This window comes from Dendroctonus ponderosae, unplaced genomic scaffold (genome assembly GCF_020466585.1).
Source record: "Dendroctonus ponderosae isolate FM_Combo_2020 unplaced genomic scaffold, Dpon_F_20191213v2 Dpon_F_20191213_1, whole genome shotgun sequence".
NCBI lineage: Eukaryota > Metazoa > Arthropoda > Insecta > Coleoptera > Curculionidae > Dendroctonus > Dendroctonus ponderosae.
Window position 1 is genome coordinate 51,387,442 of NW_026017110.1, and position 20,177 is coordinate 51,407,618.

At 34.7% G+C, this 20,177-nt stretch overlaps 1 protein-coding gene across 2 annotated transcripts in view; it reads right to left on the reverse strand.

Moving 5' to 3' along the window:
- The window catches only part of LOC109537180 (E3 ubiquitin-protein ligase RNF220), an 89,026-nt gene that overhangs the window by 57,645 nt on the left and 11,204 nt on the right, over window positions 1-20,177 (reverse strand). For both annotated transcript variants that reach the window (XM_048662079.1, XM_019903778.2), the window contains exon 5: window positions 3,550-3,663. In XM_048662079.1, coding sequence (XP_048518036.1) covers window positions 3,550-3,663 — 114 coding nt within the window. The remainder of the gene's footprint in view (window positions 1-3,549; window positions 3,664-20,177) is intronic.

Sequence of the window (20,177 nt, forward strand, 5' to 3'; positions counted from 1 at the left end):
CAATTGTGGAGGTGTAGACGCAAGAAAGAAACTATTTTTCTGTACTTTATGCAATGAGTAGTCTTTTCATGTATTATATAATATATTTTTTTAAGAATCAGGGTTTTGTTTAAATGACAAGATGAAATGGCAGGACGAAATAAACACCAATAAAAGGTTCACTTTAAGATAGCAGTACGCCAATTTGAACCTTGTTCAACTTTTTCTTTTCTAATTTATTAAAAAAATATGCGTACTTACATTAAATACTTGTCATGTGGGCCTTTGTATTCCTAAATGTCTAATACATACTTTAAATCAAAATTATAAACATAAATTTTCACATGTTAATGTGATTTTTAGAAAAAAATGTTTCGGCAATTCGATATAACGAAAAGTAATTGACATTTTCATAGGAATTCAAAAATAAAATTTAAAGTGTTTCGTTAAAAAACCGTTTTTCCTGCGCTGTAACTTATCTGATACACCATCTATAATTGTGAATATTTTAAAATTATGCACGTTTAATTCCATCACCTTTACAATATAACGATAAGCATTTAAAAACAATAACACCGGTTAAGCACACTCTGTGCTCTTCGTTGAATTGTCTCTTACTCCTTAATTCTATAAAGCACTTAATTCAAATAATATTTTACATTTTAATTGTGGGTAGAAGCGAAAAATAAATCCAAAAGTTCCGCCTATGGCCACCCCTAAGCTGTGTCACAACACATCGCTGACTGCTAATAGGCACTACTGAACCAAATCTCAGCACCCCACATGATTACCTTACCTAATTACTCTTAACTCGACTCTGACTGTCTCTCGAAATTGTTTCGAACAACCCTGCCAATTTCCTTAAAAGCACGGCCAATCAAAGTGTAGTCGAACAGTTTCGGGATTCTTTCAACGGGATAACACGATTTGGGCCATGATTATTTTGAAATTTTTCAACATCAGGTGCCGGCATGAGGGATGATAATATAATTAAATTCGGTGCCGGTATTGGAGCAGTGTCCTCGTCAAATTAGCTTTGCTTATTTGAATTCCATTAATTTTAATGTAAATGTAGTATCGCTTTTTTATATCAGAGTCAAGTTGTGAAAATTCAAATGTTGCCAAAAAGTGATTTTTATTAATAAAATAAGATAAAGCTGTCGGTGAATTTTGTCTAACGAGTGAATGACCCTGTATACACAAGGACGATTTAGTAAAAAACAAATACGACTAATAGCTTCAAGCGTGTTTCTGAAGCGAACCAGGAAAAACAATTCCAATTTTAAAGCATATTTCAGAATTATGCAGTGAACGATACTTTGTATGCAGTATTTTAATATTAAAAAAAAGAGAACAAAACAAAACTGGAAGGTCTCCTATTTGGGAAGTGGAAGGCGGCGCTAGGCGGAGTCAAAAAGACATTCGCTGAGACGCCCAGGCAGCGCCGTCAGCGTCGCTGGATTCTGAAAACCGGAGAAAAATGCGCAATTTTCTCGGTGCACTCGAATTTGTTGGGCTCGAAGTTGCCATAGTTTTCCACTAGACACAACTAGTCCGGGCTGACTGAATCCGCTTAAAAATAGAACGTAAAACAATTTTACATTTCATGTTTTTTCGAACAAAAAACGCATTAAAACCGAATTCTACCTTTACAAAAGCCTCATAATTAAAATGATTTCCATTTAGCAAGTATCTCATCTTAAAGCGATAACCCAGACCAAAATAAACCCATTATCTTTATCACAAAATTGGCCATTTTTTGCTTTGAAAGGGTGCTAACAGGGGTGATAAGCGCGCTTGATGTCCATCTGTTCAAACGTTTAAACCCTCAGAAAATAAAAACCTTAGGCGTTTTTGCATTGCTCTTACTTACAGACTTTCCTGCCATTAAGTTAAAGTTTTGAAGGTGAAATGCAGTTTAAGTTATGATTTATTAAGGCATATTTCATCCAAGGAGAATAAAGACAAAAAGTAATTAAAACAGACGTTTCGTGGCGGTTACCGGAGGAAATTTCAAGAAACTTTTTCACAACTTATAATGTTTTACGCAATATTAAACATAAAACATTTCTGTTTCAAAACTCAAGTATAAATACATTGCGCATTGCCAGGATCGGGGACAATCGACAATTTACAAAACTTTAACGATATCGTGGCGAAGTATTGCGAAAATGATCTCTGACTAACGACAGGAGGAACAACCAGCTCAGTGTTTCTTCTGTTCTTTTTATGATCAAAAATCTCTCCTTAGATCTCTGATGAAATTAAATGCCGCGTTTTAATGTTCAACGGGTCGAAAAAAGTAAAAAGTTTATATCGTCCCCTTTTACCGGCGCTTATTTCACTTTACAGTGACGTAACTAGGGGAAAACAAGATACTTTACCATCTTGTATTAGTTAAATCAAGGGATACTTGAAACTAAAAATCCCACACATTGAGTTTAATTCTACTACATTTATTTTTAAATTTTTATAGAATGGTTGACAGACGCCTTTTTCACTCACTGTTTTTTTTATAAAATAATTAAATCTAAAGACCCACCTTATCCCTACGATAAAACCATATTTCAAACTGATAAGCAAGCATTTGAAAAGTCCTATTCATATTAATTGCATCAACCATAAATAAATCCTAAATTAATTAATTTCCGATGTCTGTGTGAACTTTTAAAAAACACATGTGACAAAAGATTTACTCTAAATGTTAATTAATTTTACTTTTAGTATTGATTCTACTCTGTTTGCGAAATAAGATGTGTGCGCCCTAAATAAAGAATACAATAATAAAGTATGATTTGATTTTCCTAAATGTTCAAGTGTTTGTAAAGTAAATCAACTTGAATTGCATTTTATATGTTAGAACCTTTATATCAGTTTAAGCTTCAACAGCATTTTTTTTCTGTAGAGAAAAGTAGCTGAAATTGCCTTTTAGTGCAATATAAGATAGTAGTTTTGCTTGCAAATGTGAACCGATATTTATAGTAATTGTAACTCTTTTTTTCTTGTTGGAATGTTAAATATATTATTATTATTATAAATTTTTAAATTTCTTGTCATATAAAGGGAGCAGTTTCTGGCACATTTACATAAAAAACTGCAAGTTTTTCAGAACATGAAAATGCTCTATTGTGACCAAACACAGCTGTTTTTTTCAATGCAATCAAACAGTTTCAAATGCGATTTTCTGCTTCAACAAGGGTGCAGAGCCTCCATCATTCATTACCTTGACTTGCAAGATGTATTTTGAAGTCAATTCGTACGCCTTTGGATTTTTCCAGGACCGTTTAACCCTCAGACTGACACCAAGAGTCCGTCGAAAAAGGGAATTTAATTAAGTTAAATTACACTGCTTGTAGTTTAATTATGTTGGTATCAGAGTTTTTGCTGCAAATCGGGGGAGAGCCAAGCGCATTCACACCATCAGCCCCTTTAGATGTGATTCAACGATCAAAAGCTCCGTACTGCTTTGAAAGCAATTCAGGACATTTCTTCGCACGTGACATTTTCAGTTAAATGAAATTTTCTTCGATCAAAATGTGGGGTTCTAGATAGTAGACAAAGCAGACTTACCATGATCAAATAGGAAGCCGGACTTAGCTAATGCATGGGCAGCAGGAGGTAGACCAGGAACAGAAAAACTGTAAGCTCCATTGCTTCCAAAGCTTGCACCAAATAAAGGGCCTACTGTAAAAAAAGGTTTATTTCAGAAAGCAGAAATATCCAACTAATACATATGTATAAAGTATTATTCTAATTGCAATTTAAATAAGCGCCATCGAGTCGCTCAAAGCAACCATATGGCGAAATGTATTTCAAAAAATCACATCATTTACTTATAGGTTAAATAAATGCACGAAGCTCCTATCATGACAAGTAACATGGTATTTTCATAAATGAAAAAGTGGAAAAACAAAACGAGAATAAATCGTATACCTTATTTAGCTTTACTTCTTTAAAGTGTTTCCTAACTGGTCGGCAACTGCTTCCAGCTATGCCTAATTCGTTTCAACTATGGCAAGTTTAATTTTATCTGTATTTACTTAATTAGATCATTTTAAACAGGTTTCGCCTTTTTGCAAAGGACAAGAAGCTGAAACAGCCTTACTGATAAATTACTCCATCTGAGCTTGTATCGCATTTTATTGCTTAATAGGCGGCAAGTCAGCCATTTTAAAGCCGATTGTTTGGATTTAATTTTCAGAATGCCATTAGAGAAATAAATGAGTTTAGTACCACATGATTAATTATTGCTAATTACTGTAAATGGGCCATTAACGCTGATAAACTATTATAGGTAAAGAAAAATACATTTTAGAAGCAAGATCATAATGGCCTGATGGCAGTTCCTATTGAAATATTTCTCTTGGATCATGGGCATACGTTGTTGGTTAAAATCAAATATTTGATTGGATAAACGGTTAAAAGATAAATTCCAAAAGCCCAAAAGCGAATCGTAAAATAGGTCCAATGGAGGACATTTGTTGACATTAAATTCGGCAATAACACTCCGACAAACCGACAGAGCAGGAAAGAGTTGTACGCACGTTCTGCACTTAGCAATTAGCTTCTACGTGTCTGGGCGAGTTTCGGCAGTGCCGTAGAAAATTATTTTTTTATGTAGATATATTCAGTTGGAGAATTGAATAGTGAACCTGGTATTTCATACTTAGCAACTCCACACCAGATTGCATTTTCTTAAAGGCAGAAACAAGCAACATGTAGTGTGCAGAACTTAAGTTAAAGAAAAAGCCTTTTATATTATTATATAGTTAATAGTGGCTTGATTTCACTTATTTATTCCTGTGTGTGTTATTCCTACATCTTCCGTTGTATTATTCAGAGGAAACGTATAAATTACGTTTCCTTTACTTTTAGTGTAGCGATGATGTGGTTTAGCCTAGAGTCCATTGGCAATTAATATTTGACAATTTACTTGTAAAACTGGAAATTTAAATAAAAATGTACAGATAAACAGCCACAATTATCATGTTAGGGCATGGACCAATAAATTATATGTAGATACGTCCATGATTTAGACAGCTTGTAGCGCAGCACTCTGCTATAGCAGACCACTAATAAGTAGAGACACCGCCTGAATACGAATCACGTTTGCTACCCGTAAAATGTGCGTAATTGCATCATTTCATTTCATTGCAACATTTTCTAATAAATTTATTGGACCAATTTAACCCCCTCTTTTCTTTTGTTCCCTGACAAATTTATTTCACCTGCACCAGTGTCTTTTATCGACTGCTATTTCTATTGAGTGCTATTTAGATCAAGCAGATTATAAACATTTACATTATAATGAGCATGAGCTTTTATAATGGCAGATTTGATTTGAATTTATTAAGACCTAACAGCTTTAATTGTATATTGTTGGCCTGATACAAACCTCGAAGTGACAACGTTCTCCGAATGTCTGAAAGACAACAAGTTTTAATTGAATTTATTTAAATCTTGTTCACAGCAAATAAACTTAATTATTATTATATAAGCGCCTTGTTACAGAATTTGAATTTGCGTTGTAAAACACGAAAACGTTCGAACTGTTGGGTAAAAAGTAAATTGGAAACAAATTTCTATGCATGTAGGTGACTGGCAAAATTAAATTCTGGCTCTTCTTATAAAAAAGCTGGGGAATATATTTTAGAAGATGAAAGCACATTATTTCATGTCTACAGTCAGTCAAGATATTTGAGAAATAGACCATTTGTAACGTACTTAAAGAGAAAAGTAAAACAATATAAATCTCAGAAAAACGGAGTTTGTAAGAGTCAAGTGTAAAAAAGTCAAAAAAGATAGATTACATAATTCAAACTGATGGGTCAAAAACAACAACTGCAGCAAATTTTTATGTTTTGAACATCGGCTTAAAACAAAAATTTTCCAAAGAATCTATTAAGGACATACAACCTAAGCGTTACACGATAGTTAATAGTTCCGAACTCTTGTTGTTTTAGAAAAATTATTTTTTCAACAAATCTCTAAATTACTTAGGACAAACTCTCGAAGTGCTACTCTCCTCGCTTCACTGTTTATCTACTTTACATTTAGCTCCCTGAAAAACTGTAAATCTGTAGTCAGTATGGAGGAACAAACAGAACAGCAATTGTACACACTTATTTTATAGACTGCAGTCAAAGAGTTGGAGCCTAAAAGGCGATAGCTGATAGCTGCATGCAGCTTCGAGCGGAAAGGACACATGTACTCTTTGAAACCCGGCGACAAATCACACAATTCGAATTCATAAATCTAATTGGACTGCACAATAGATTGGTACTTTAAAACTTCTCTAATCTCACTTTGCTGTATCTTGCAATACATTATACTGAGCGTCAATAATTCAGCCGATGCAAACTCTCACAGCAGAATAAATATACATATTTTATTTCCAGATAAGGTAAAATGTTTCCTTTGGGTTTCCATATTATACGAAAAACGTTATTTTTGCTGGACATCCGAGGATCAATGATTTATTATAAATAATCTAATAGATTTCGACTGTTGCTTCTAAGTCAACTTATGAAACTCTACTGACCATAATTCGTGGATTAAAACACTTTTTTTTCAAGTAACTGGTGTTACTGTCGCTGAATATCAAAGAGGATGATTTTTTAAAGTTACAAAAATTAGCTCCATACCGGCAAAAGGCAAAAACCTGCCGCTTTGGCATCGCATTAACAAGAAGAGAAATCGTATGAAGTGCTAAATACAAAACGGATGCCGTACCAGCCACTTGAGCTTCGTGACTCGGTATTGGAATCGCGGATTCCGCAAACCGCTTGAGCTTTCCTGCGAGTCGGCATTTGGAAAACAATCCGAACATAAATAAGTTGTCTGCTGCAGGAATGCTACAGGAGCGCGAGCCGACTCATAGCAGGGAATAAATCACCACTTGAGTGAGAAACACACTGTAATACAAGACAAGGTATTTGCCGAAATACATGAACATGCACCCAGTTTTCACCCGGCTCTTACACATTGCACACATGCAGCTTCTTATCATGATCCAGTGAGCCCTTACTGCTATCCAAAGTTTAAGCGATTAATTAAAAAAAACAATTGCAGAAGTCGAGTTTTCATATACAGGGTGATCAAATTTTTGTTTCGACTGAACTACCCCCACCAATGGTCTAGCTTCTAGCCAACCCAACGCAAACATTTTAAATGGCAATCTCCTACTTGTAAAGCTCCTTCTAAAGTTCTGCAGAAATGCTTTACGATTGCCCATCCCCATTATGCACTTCCACTTAGACAGTGATTGGATGATCATTATCCAAATAAATGAATTGGTAGACTAGGCCCTATTGAGTGGCCACTACGGTCGCCAGACCTAACGCCACTTGATTTTTTCTTCAGGGGACACCTGAAATGCAAGTTGTTTTTAAAATCCAGCCGACTCAGTTGAGCAAAGACACATACGAGCACACCGAACTTGAAGACTGTTATCGTCTGAAAAATTATAAAAACAATTTTGAACAATTCATTCAATAAGAGAAAAATTAAAATATCTAAATTATTTTGCAATTATTAAGTCGGTAATTACTTCATCAAATGTAACGTTATCTAATGCAATAGTGAAGGATTTTTGAAGAGCCTTAAATGGAGCTATTGCAAGTAGTAAGAGAAGGTAAAGAGAAAAAATATGGGGATAAAATAAACCGTAAAGCAACTAAACGAAATAAAGGAAGGAGAACAACAACTCAGAAATTTACTAAATGACGACGGAGAAGATATTAGTAAGGTGGAAGAAATAACAAGAACGGTGGAAAAATATTACAAATCTCTTTATGAGGGTAAAAAACACCTCCCCCAGGGCAAGAAGAAAAGATAGATATACCTGAAAAAACAACCACCGATATAAAACGCTCTTAAAAACATACCCAACAAAAAAGCTCAGAGGAAGATGACACTATGGTAGAAATGATAAAGTATGAAAGCAAATCTAAGGCGATTCAACTATCGCGTGGTCCTATAATATAGTAGACCTAATTTTCAAGAAAGCCAACAAGTACAGGCTCGAGAATTATAGACATAGACCAATAAGCTTGCTATCGGTTCTCTATAAAGTATTCACAAGGATTATCACCCAAAGATTTTCCAATCAATTGGAAACATATCAAACTAGAGAACATGAGGGTGTTAGACGAGGCTACAGTACTAGGGACCACTTGCTAATGTTGAGAAAAAGCAAATGAACACAATATAACACTCTGGATGACAATGATAGGCTGCGAGAAGGTCTTCGACTGAAATACACAAACACTATCTAATACATAAAGGCTGTTTTTTAGAAGCATAGAACTTTAGACTGAAATAAAACTCACTAAAATCATGTTAACGTCATAGTACTGGCTTTATTGAAAAGGAAATTGTATGCCATTATAGCTTAACAATGATTTGGGGTATAATGCGCCGCGGCTGGCTCAAATGAACAGCAATCTGGAAGTCCAATTTTCGACCACTTCCAAACTTCTTCCAGACCATAAAGCACAAAAAACAGTGAGCTTTTCTGGTTATGGCGGAGTCTCAATAATGTCTTCTGGATTTTCGTCGTTTCAAATTTGGCAATTTTGTTTATTTACGCAACCATTGAGCACATCACCAATATGGAAGTAAGAAGAAGAAAGTCACAGACATATGGTAGACAAGAGATGGACGCCAAGAGTGACAGAACGGATGCCATGGGAGAGCAAAATTAGTAGACGAAGACCTCAAACATGAAGAGATTGGCTGGACAGAACTGGATGAGAAGAGCCTGTAACAGAAAGGACTGACAGGAGCCAAGGGAGGCGTTCGCAGGACGATTGGCCAATCAAGCTGCTAAAGAAGAATAACAACAGAAGAACAAGTAGGGGGTTGCCATTTAAAATATTAGAGTTGGGGTAGCTAAAAGCTAGACGGTTGGTGGGGGTAGTTCGGTTAATACATAAATTTCACTTGCCCTACTTATTATAGAAACGATTCGGAGGAATTTTGCCTATCTTCTTTCGTCAAATTATCACCCCATATAAACGCATTGCAAGTAGATGTCTATAAGTGATAGTAGACAAAGAATGCCCATTTGGTATGCCGACCTGATAGTGTGGTGCACAATCCTGAATGAAAAATACTTTACAGCCGGTTGGGTCATTATTTAAATTTCAGCAGTAAGTGTAATAAAGTTGGTTAGAAAAAGAGCCCCCGAGATGGACAAAACGTAACAAATGTCACCTTGCCCACGTGACCCCAAGTAAAGAATAAACCAGATGTCGAAAAAGGGGTAACCTGTTGTCCGTGGGCAAAGCTCAAGCAAAGGATAACTAAATTTTCCTTTGAATATCTACTAGAATTTAGAAATAGTCACATTCCATAGAAATAGTTTTATGACTAAACATAACTTCCAGTTTTATGAATAATCAATAAATGTGGTAATGTCCATCACAACTGGAAAATCATCGGTTTAGGGTGGAGCGGTAAATAAATTCCTGAATGGCCCCTGAACACCTAACTGCCCCAAACATATGAATTCCTTTTTAGGAAAATACTTTTTCAATTTAACTTTTCCGAACTTAACAAGAATATCGTGTGGTTCCATTTGGTTAGCTCTAGAGATGTCCGCAATTTAATAACGAACATTTTCCTGATATCTAAATGGTTTATTGTGGCACTTATTTCAGTCAATTTGCATGTAATCATTTACATTCCATCCGGTCCAATTGCCCGGCCCCGAAGATCTTCTGACTTTAACCAACGGATTTTTTAAATTTGATGTTTATCTGTCGGTACTCCTGAAGACAATGCATAATGAAGAAGACTGTTTAAAGGAAACGTCTATCAGCTGATATTGTTCTATGCAGAAAGATGTTCACTCTTCTTCGTTGCTTCATCTAACTGATTAATTAACATGTCCTCCTTCAAACTTTGAATGAATGAAGAATCTGCAGAAATCGTTCGAGGTATGAAGGAAGGGTTGTAATCTACATATAAGCAGTTTGAATGGACAACTTTGTACTTTTGCATATTAAAACAAAATCAATGTACATATTTTTATAAAGCACCCAGTGCTCATCTTCATATTAAAATATTCCACGCGATCATCCCAATGTCCACCCTTGTAAGCCATTTGCTAGCATGTGACGATTTACGTCAATCCTCAGTTAAAAATGAGGACACCTAATGGAGACCCTATATAAATTCAACCATAATTCCTGATAAATAAGGCAAAAATGTGGTATTTTATGCAACAAAATAACTTTTGCACAATTATGCCCAAATGAATGTATTGCATTTGAATATAAATTGTATTGAAACGTTCTGCTCGCAGTTTGGTATTGTATTGTGTGTAAATTGTGACTATTAATAACGTAGAGTGGAGTATCAATATGTCCAATCGAATAAGTACCCATCTACATAATTCATGCGTATTTAAATATCGGGAACTGCGCAGGTTATTACCTTATCAAACTGGCATCGGTACCAGTTGACTGCTTCTTCGTTTCGTCTGCATAAGGAGTCTTAGGTTTTATTACCTGTTTATTCGTATTTTTCTCCCATTTAGTTACAAGAATGTATAAATTGCGAAAATGTGACTTTGAGTGTTCAACTAACTTAAAGCTCGGAGTTAGAATAAATTGTCTACAACGCCCCATGTATTTTTTCCAGTATCTGAAGGAATGAACATAAAAACACTCAGTTTTCATTCGAATGATTTTCATCAATACTTTGTGTATAGAAAATATCCATTGGCATTTATCGACGTGGGTATAATAGAAAGATTTCAATGAGTGATGCTAGTTAGTTGTGGCCTATTTAGATTCTCCCATTAAATTAAATTTTCTCATTACAATGCGGAATTAATCAATAAAAAAGCAAGTAAAACAATTAAGAAAATGTGGTTTTTACATGGTTTTCAAGATTCAAACCTCTTCTGCTACTTCTACTATTTTTCTGGAAGCCCTTAGAGACTTGTTCAAAATGATACCTATTACGCCATTATGATTTATTGCAATAAATACAGTACAACCAATAAATTTAGTTATTACACAGCCATACAAACTAATTTTTTTTCATCTGGTGTTGAGGCACTTATGTCCTGTAGTATTTTAACCTGCTGAATCCAAATCGGTGGTCAGTTTGACTTTATAAGGTCAGGATCAAGGTGCATATTTGTATATACTGGATGTTCGAAAATGCGTTAGGAAATTGTTAAGGGTGATTCTACAAGCTAAAATAATAGTAGTAAGTTATGTAGCAAAAATTCGAAATCGGAATATTTCCCGAGTTTCAACTCATCAAACGCCTTTTTTTTTCTTTTCATGTTTCAGCTATTCTGAACATTTCCTCGCGGATTAAATTTAAAATCGGTACACAGTTTTAGCTCAATGATCTCTAACTTTCTGATAAAAAAAATCGCTTCTCCACGTTGCCACTAGTTGTACTTTACCGGAAATCAAAATTTAATTTTCCCCATAACTGTTTTGACACCGAAAATATAGCAAAAACAAATATGCGATTTTGAAGATTAGACAATACAGGACAAAAAATGTGCTCTTGACACGACTCGAAAAAAATCAAGTCAAGAGTCGCAGCAAATCAAGTCGTCTGGTTTTAAAATATCCCAAATTTGACAATTCATAGTAATTATTGTATTACATTTCATTTTGACGAAATTTTTTTTCGCTCTAAAACAACAAAATCAAAATGGAATGAGAATAGTTTAATGTTGAGTTCCGAGATCAAGGGCGGATCCAAGGGGGCGGATCCCCTTGTGCTGGGTTTATAATGACTAACGATAATTTTTTTAATTTCATAGACAACAAAAGACTGAATTTGTATTACTTGACCCCACCCTGACTCAAAAGCTGGATCCGCTCCTGTCCGAGATATGCATTTTTGTTATGGGAAAGCATTATGCTTACCTCGCAGCGTATCCTGATGGAAATGTTCCATGTCCCCGAAACTTTATCAACGTTCACAGGCGGCTTGGTGAGGTAGGTTCTTTTAAAAATAATAATGGTGATAGAGCAAAACTACGGCAAGCTAGGACTGTTGCAAAATGCAAGAGAAGAAAGGATTCTTGAAAGAATATTAGAAAATTCAGACACAAGTACAAGAAAATTTGCATTTAAAAAAGCGTTGCTTCTTCTACAGTTTGGAAAATTCTTCACAACAGCAACTGTATCCTTTTCATGTATAAAAGCTTCAGGCGCTTTATGAGGGCGATGCTCAATGATGTTTGATGTCAATTTGCTCCTAAGCGAAGAGGTTTTTCGAGTCGTGTCGAGAGCACATATTTTGTTTAGTATTGTCTAGTCTTTAAAATCGCATATTTCTTTTGCGATATTTTCGTTCAATTTTTTATCAGAAAGTTAGATATCACCCAGCTAAAACTCTGTACGCACTTTCAATTTAATCCGCAAGGAAATGTCCAGGATAGGTCAAAAATGAAAGGAAGGAAAAAGAAGTTTGATGAGCTGTAACTCGGAAAATATTCCGATTTCGAAATTTTGCTACATGACTTACTATTGTTATTTTAGCCTTTCGAATCACCCTTAACAAGCTCCTAAGGCGTTTTGAGAACACCCTGTATATTTTTCGTCTTCTCCCTGTAGCTCACATAGGATTTTTTTTTGAACCCACCGAAGTTGATTTGTTATGTAACTTTTCTATATCTAACCACCTGTCAAGGAATAGTTTGAAAAAAAATAAAACCTTTTTTCACAAAAAAAATTGGTGAGTGAAACTTGCGATTTTTTCGAAATTTTACATTTTATTTTTTGTCACGAAAACGACGCTTCTTAACGATAATAGTTATCGAGCATTATGCAACAGTAATTTTGTCAACTTTCCAGCTTTCATAGTTTTCGAGAAAATCGCGAAAATATGGTTTTTCAAAAAACTGCAAATAGCTCGATCAGCAAAAGATCACTGAATCTAGTCATTTGCCATAGATTTTTTCCGCCTAAATGGTTCTTTCTCAATTTAACTTTGAAGTCACCTTGATTCTGACCTGAAAATTCACCGCGGATTTGGATTCAGCAGGTCAAAATACTACAGGATATGTGTTTCAACCCCAGATCAAAAAAAAATTTTGGTTGTGTGGGTGTGTTATTGCATATCATTTTTCATGAACTTTACACTTAGATCTTGTTTTCACAATAAATTGGTGCAATTTATGTATAACCATACGTTTCAATACTTTAGTTCTGTTGTTTTGTGTTGGTAACGATGTGTAGATCATAGCACATGAGCCAAGAGCGAAATTTTTGCTTATGCCTTCAAACAAGCGACTAATTTTATTTACTAATTTACTAAACTTTTCGCATAAAACAAAGATTTTCAACATACGAAACTAAATTTAAAAAAATCACCAAATCCCTAAACCCCAACAATTCACAGAACATTTTCATAATCCGCGTGTAATTTCCAACATGCTCTGCCTGCAATAAATCGTACGATTTATCGATTGCCCATTTCCACCCTTTCCGCTCATATCTGGTGACCTTCAGTATTTGGCCCAATTTACATACAAGCATTAGGGATTTCCATATGCCACAAGTAGGCAAAAAAATTATTCTGTTAATAATGATAGCTTTCTAATCAGTAATATTGATGAGACTTGTACTATGCCAAGTAGAGATAGCTGTCAATAAATTGAAAAGAGCTTTCAATCACGCTTTTGCTTTTGAAGCTGAAAAAGTGAAGTTTCACAAATGAGATTTGGACAAAGCTGAAGCACAAATCTTTCAACCAAATTCATAATTTTTTGCATTGTTTTTCCATATCAATGTCATGAAATCGAGCAGCTGGCATGTCCTTTTCAGAACTAAGAAAACGTTTTCGGAAAGTCACTACGATAAGAATGGCGTATTTATTTGCATCATCTGACATTATGCATGGCATTGTATTACAATCGAGTAATTCCTTGTAGACGGTATAAATTCCAGAATCTTGTAGGGCATATCCCTCGAGTGCTTCGACTACATGTAAATATATGCGAATTTGCTTTATGATGGAACTGCAGTGATGTTTTCATGATGACAGAGAGCAAAGTGGCATTCGAATGTGCGTATATTGAGATGCAGATTTTTATTTTGTATTGGACAATATTTCAGACGATTAAGGTCGCCTCCTATATGCACTATAAAAATTTTACAAATTCCTATCCCAGAAAGTACGTGAAAACTTTCTACTCAAGATAAAAATATGAGTGGTTTAGGCTCGACGAAAAATTCTGACTAATTTTTAGTTCCACACGTGTTTGTAATATTCGCAGATTTATCGCTTTAAAAAACCAGACTACGTGCATTCATCTCACTTGGATATTTTCGTTTGAAATTAATAGTAGCCACTAGCACGGACGATTAAGATAATTAATAATTAAGATATATAGCCGATAATCTATAGAATGTTACTTTGCGTTCATGGACCACAGTAATTTCGTTGGTTCCAGATGAAAATTTTTTAAATAATTTTAATTATTGTAAATTGGGTGCTTTGTATCTGGACCTGTGAATGCTACTTGGTAATTACGGTTCAGCTAGGATCATGCATATTTCAAGCAAAATTAATAAGCGCAAATTTAAAGCGGCGTCGCTTCTGCATATTTTAATAATGGACAATAATCAGGAAAATTTAATTAGCCACTCTAGGGCTCAGCTGCGTTAGGGCGGTTGACCCCCCAACTTCCAATTACGATTACCTAACTGTCACCGACCTCCCACCTCCTTCCCCAAGCAGATTCGCATCTGTTTACTTACGCGATTTACAGATTAACACCATCGATTTTTAAATGTCACTCCACGTGCTTTATGTAGGCCAGCAAGTCGAATGCTTCCCCCTTAGATGGTTTTTTTGGGGAGCCATGCACAGAATGAGCAGGTATTTTAAGATCAGTTCTTGATTTTTTCGACTAATGTTCTCAACTGAATCGGGCTAAGTAATTGAAATTGTTGATTGATTGGATGAGATTTTAAGCTTTTCGAATAACTAAGCTGATTAGTTTCTAGCCGTTTTGCTGTCCAAACTAATTCCAACGAATTGAAATCTTGCTTATGAAATAAATCAAAGCTTCATTTTTTAATAATCCGTTTCTTAACTCTTTTATCAGTAAAGAAAAATTAAACCCATCGATGCTGACAAGATCAAAAAGTAAGATAGAACCTATTTATAAAGTGATTATTAGAACATCAACGAGATTTCTTGACAAATCCCTTATTAGCTATGATTAAGGCATTAGAACATCAAAGAATCACAGTTATACCTGGTCTGTTTGATGGATACCTAAAGAAGGGGTGGGATTCTACAATGGAAGTAAAATAATATCAGTGTGCCTAAGAGGAAGTGAATACCAGCTACCTTCAGGCTCTAAAAGGTGAAGTTAATGACTTCAGGTTTCATCTTTTATTCAGCTTCCGGTCTCGTGTTGTGTCCGATTTACAACCATAATACTACGGCCAGAACGTTTGGAAATACTGGGTGTTATAAAATAAATGCAATAAATAGTTTGCCTTCACCTGAAGAATGTCCTGATGGTAAAACGTAGTTTGAATTGAATTGTATCGACAATACCAACGAAAGTTCATTGATTGACTTTGAATGGTTGAAATAAGCGGATCGAAAAATGAAATGATCCCCCTGAAAAATCGTTACATAGACAAAACTAAAATTGGAGTGGATAAAAATGGGGAGTTCAACGTTATATTTTATTGGATGATTTAATTGGATCGGATGTTGAGGAATTACAAAATTGCCAGTTTCTGTCTACGTATACAAAATCATCAAGTGCTCATAAGAAACAGTGTGTCTAAATAAAACATTTTTAATCAACTTTATTTTGCGCAGGAAAGTTACGTTTCTATTTAATTATTTATGATGTTTGCTCTTCAAATATTTTAATTTTTTGATTATTGGGGGCCATTTTATATGAAAGTAAAATGGAGTGGTTCAGTTCACAACAACGAATTCTCATTGTGAAAAATTGTTATCGAAGTGGTGGAAGTTTTGCATCCACAGTTCGCAAAATGCGTACAATTATGGACCATCGGAATGCTCCAACTGAAGCCACTGTGATAAAATTAATGAAGAAATTTCAGCAATCTGGTTCTGTTAATGAAGTGAAAACAGAAACACGCGTTCGCCCTGGTCTCTCGACTGAGAATATCGCAGCAGTACGTGCAAGTGTTGAGGAAAGCCCAACCACATCAATTCGGCATTGAGCACAGGAAATTTGAAGCTCCATGCGTACAAAGTTGAACTGGTTCAGAAGCTAAATTGGCAACCAAGGGCCTTTGTTGACTGGATTTTGAAACAACGACAATGGGACGGTGATTTCTCAACGAAAATCATCTTTACTGACGAAGCCCTTTTTTATTTTGATGTGTGACAAAATTACCGTATTTGGGGTTCCGAAAATCCCCGAGTGGTCGTTCAGAAACAGATGCATCCAAAAATAGTCACAGTTTGGCGTGCATTGTGGGCTGGAGGTATCATCGGACCATTTTGGCCAGAGAAACTGTTGAATTAGTGCACGAGGCATTTTCTGGTCGTGTTATTTCTCGTTTTGGAGATCGGAATTCACCCAGATCATGCGATTTAACGCCTTTGGACTTTCTTCTTTGCGATTTTTTAAAATCACAAGTTTATGTGAACAAACCAACAACGGTTGAAGCCTTAAAAGATGAAATCCAACGCTGTATCTCTGAAATACCGCAAAATTTACGCGCAACAGTCCTTGAAATTTTCATGAAAAGAGCACGTCTATGCCAGCACAGTCAAGGCAGTCATTTGTCCGATATCTTATTCCATTCAAAATCTCATGATGTGTGCTTCGTTTTTCAATAAACGTTTCAAACTTATGCCACAAATATGCTTCCAAGGTTTTATTCATTTAAATCCGTCGTTCTTATTGAACCCCCTTTATCTGCACATCAAGCGAAAATATTGAATTTTATTATTTACAATTTTTACGTAAAAACGTCAAATTACAAATGCAAATTTACGGAAAATTTTTCGTAAAACCTCCATTTCAATCCAAACCAAATTATGCTCACATTTGAAATCGCAAATAAAACATCAATTTTTGTTTTCTATACGTTTTTTTAGAAATGATAATAAGTGTTCCAATATGTTATTTTGCTTTTAATAAAAATGGAAATTGACAATAAAAATTTCTGAAAGAGTCATATTGTACTGGGATTAATTTAGTAGAAAACTGAACAATTAGTGACAGAAACATATATTTTTTGAGCGATTAGAACTAGATGAATTAGGAATACACTACGTTTTAAATTTGATTCGTAACAAAGCCAAAAATCCAAACTGTACATTTCAAAATTTTTTTTCGTAATTGAGAGTTTCGGCAACTCCAATTTTTAGTTTTCCGCTTTTGGACTGTGGCGGGTAAATGCCGCCTGAAGAAAGAAATCTTAAAATCTGAGTTACCAGATAGAGGAGATTTAGAGCAGAAAAATAACACATGAAGTCTGATGTTTTTCCCGCCAGCTGGCTATGATGGAAAAAATAAAATAAATGTTACAATACCAATGAACCTATAATAGAAAGCAACGAAAAATGTAGTGGATTTAAAACTTTTAGATTGAATAACTGCAAGATAAAACCGAGTACTTATTCGGAATTGCAATTCAACATCTATCAAAATGTTTCACAACTATCAAAATTGGTAACATCACAGCACAATACGAATTCTTCAATTATCGTACAATTCTATTGAACTTTTATACAACATTCAAATTTAGAACCGTCTAAGCGTCTTTGTTTTAAAACCAATAAACCACCGTTCTTCACAAATAAAATTGGATGCAATTAAGAAAAGAAACCAAACGAAACACAAATCACCTGGCCAAGTACCTTCCCTGTGTATTATATTGCCATAAAGCTAAATAAAAGTCACTTACAAAAAAGCGCATGCAAAAAAAGTGTTGGACATGAGAACAAATTAAAAAATGATCTATACAAAAAAGGACAAGTTGAGCATTGATTTGTAATTCAATAAACATAAACTAACGATGCGGTATCAAATTAATTTAAATGACAATAAAGGTATCACGGTGGCAAAAGTAGATTAGAAGGGGCGATTGACAATGGCATATTTGTCAGTATATAAGTGACTCTCGCATTACAAAAGGGACACCTGCTTTACGGTCCAATGCACTAAATATCAGTTGTGAGTACGCTTATTTCTGGAGTGACACCCCGAGTCATTCACTGGAATAGCGGAAAGAACTGTCACAAGCTTTGTGAAATGTACAATTGGAGAACAGAGGCGGGCTTTTCAAATTTCAATATTCGAAAGGCTTCAGATTGGATTTTGTGTCTCTAGAATTTGACATTTAATATTTAGTTTGAAGAAAGCAGAAGGAATAAGGTGACAGCCGAATTTTTAATGACCTGAAGTTATTCCTGAGAAACAGTCCCTCTCCTAACCACATATACCAAGTATCGAAAACAAAAACAACCCATTTTCCCAAGAAAGGTTTGAAGTTGCCAATGCTTTCAATTTTCAAAGGAGTCGCCTTATTGCCTTAATTGAAAGGGATAAAGAACAACAGGTTATTTTCGTCCAGACCAGTTAAAAAATCAATATTTACAAGAACCCTGCATATTTTCTTTATGTATAATGTTCTTTACAAAGGGCAGGCCTTAATACAGGAAAAGAACAAAATCTACAAGAAATTTCATCAACATAGTCGGCCAAATAGTCAATAGAATGGAGAATGAAGACAAAAATGCCTTTTTGTCTTAATTTAAAAGAATAAACATAAACATGTATTAAATAAAACAAGCTAAGGAATCAATATTTACAAGAATACGGAAAACATGTATAATAATCCTTAAAAAGGCCAGAAATTAATACAGGAAAATAACAAACTCTAGAGTAACTGTCATCAACATAGTCTGCCAAATAGTCACTGGAATGGAGATTGAAGAATGTGTTAAATATAACATAGCTGAAAATTATACTTTTTATACCCAAGGAAATAAGGAATTCTCATTCTATTCCTGTTTTTTCATGGTGCTGATTTTGGACGCCCCTGCCAATTTTCATGTAACAAACACAGGGTAAATCGGCAGTGGCACCCCTATCGAAAATCCTCCCCTTGCCTATGCTCAGTGACATCATTTCACCCAAATTAATCCTATTGCATCACTCGTATTTGAGCGATAATTCACGCGGAACCGTTATAAACACCACTATTTAAACGATTATATTTCATAGCTCGCGCAATTTGTCAAACTCTGGAAAAGGTATTACGACAAAAGGTGTTTTCGGTATTACGCAGATTATAGATTGCTGTTCGCTAGTTTACACCGACTAAATAAACTAGCTCTATCATGAATATTCTGTCGATATTAAGATATGCCACCCCTTTAACTTGGCATCCTTTATTTTACTCAGCTAGTTTATATTCACGCCAATGTAGCATTAGAAGTCCGCTAAGCCGCATGTTAATTTTCAAATATTTTCATTAGGCCATCCAAATTGTCTATCAATTTGACCAAGAACTTATTTCAGCAGTCATTCAAGTCCAAAAAGGCCGTTTATCAAAAACTCCAATAATATACTGGTAATTTACAAGGCATTTTGTGAGTGAAATTATGGCTCCATAATTTTGCATTCCTGATTCTAGCACAAATTGCATAGTTTTCTGCTTATTTGGGTTTCCAATAGATAACTACTAGATCGGTTCTACTAAATAAATACATCAGCTTGCTTGACTATGCGTTTGCAATAGTTTTGACAAATTCTAAGACAAGTTCTGAAAATAAATTATATAAATTCCCTGGTTATATTGCCCAAATAAAATTAGTTGTAGTTGTAGCATAAAGTTAGTTGTACATTACAAAAAACTTGTAGCGTAAACTACAACCAATTATTCGGATTGTGGATTTCATGCCAATAATCGAATTAAATAATTTGAATGATCTAATTGCGGAAAAAATTAAATTAATTCGATTGACTTTTTAAAATCTTTCGAATTAACTGTAAAATACGATTGAGTTGTTTTACTTTCGCATAGAGTGAAAAGTTTATTGCAATTTCATGCAAAAACCAGTAACGACAAATTAATGTAAAATAATTATTAATCCCGAATTATAATAGACCATTATGGTTTTATTACCAATGTTTATTTCGATTAGTAAATATGAAACATTACTCATAGCTGGATTATTCAAGAATACATTCTCAACAT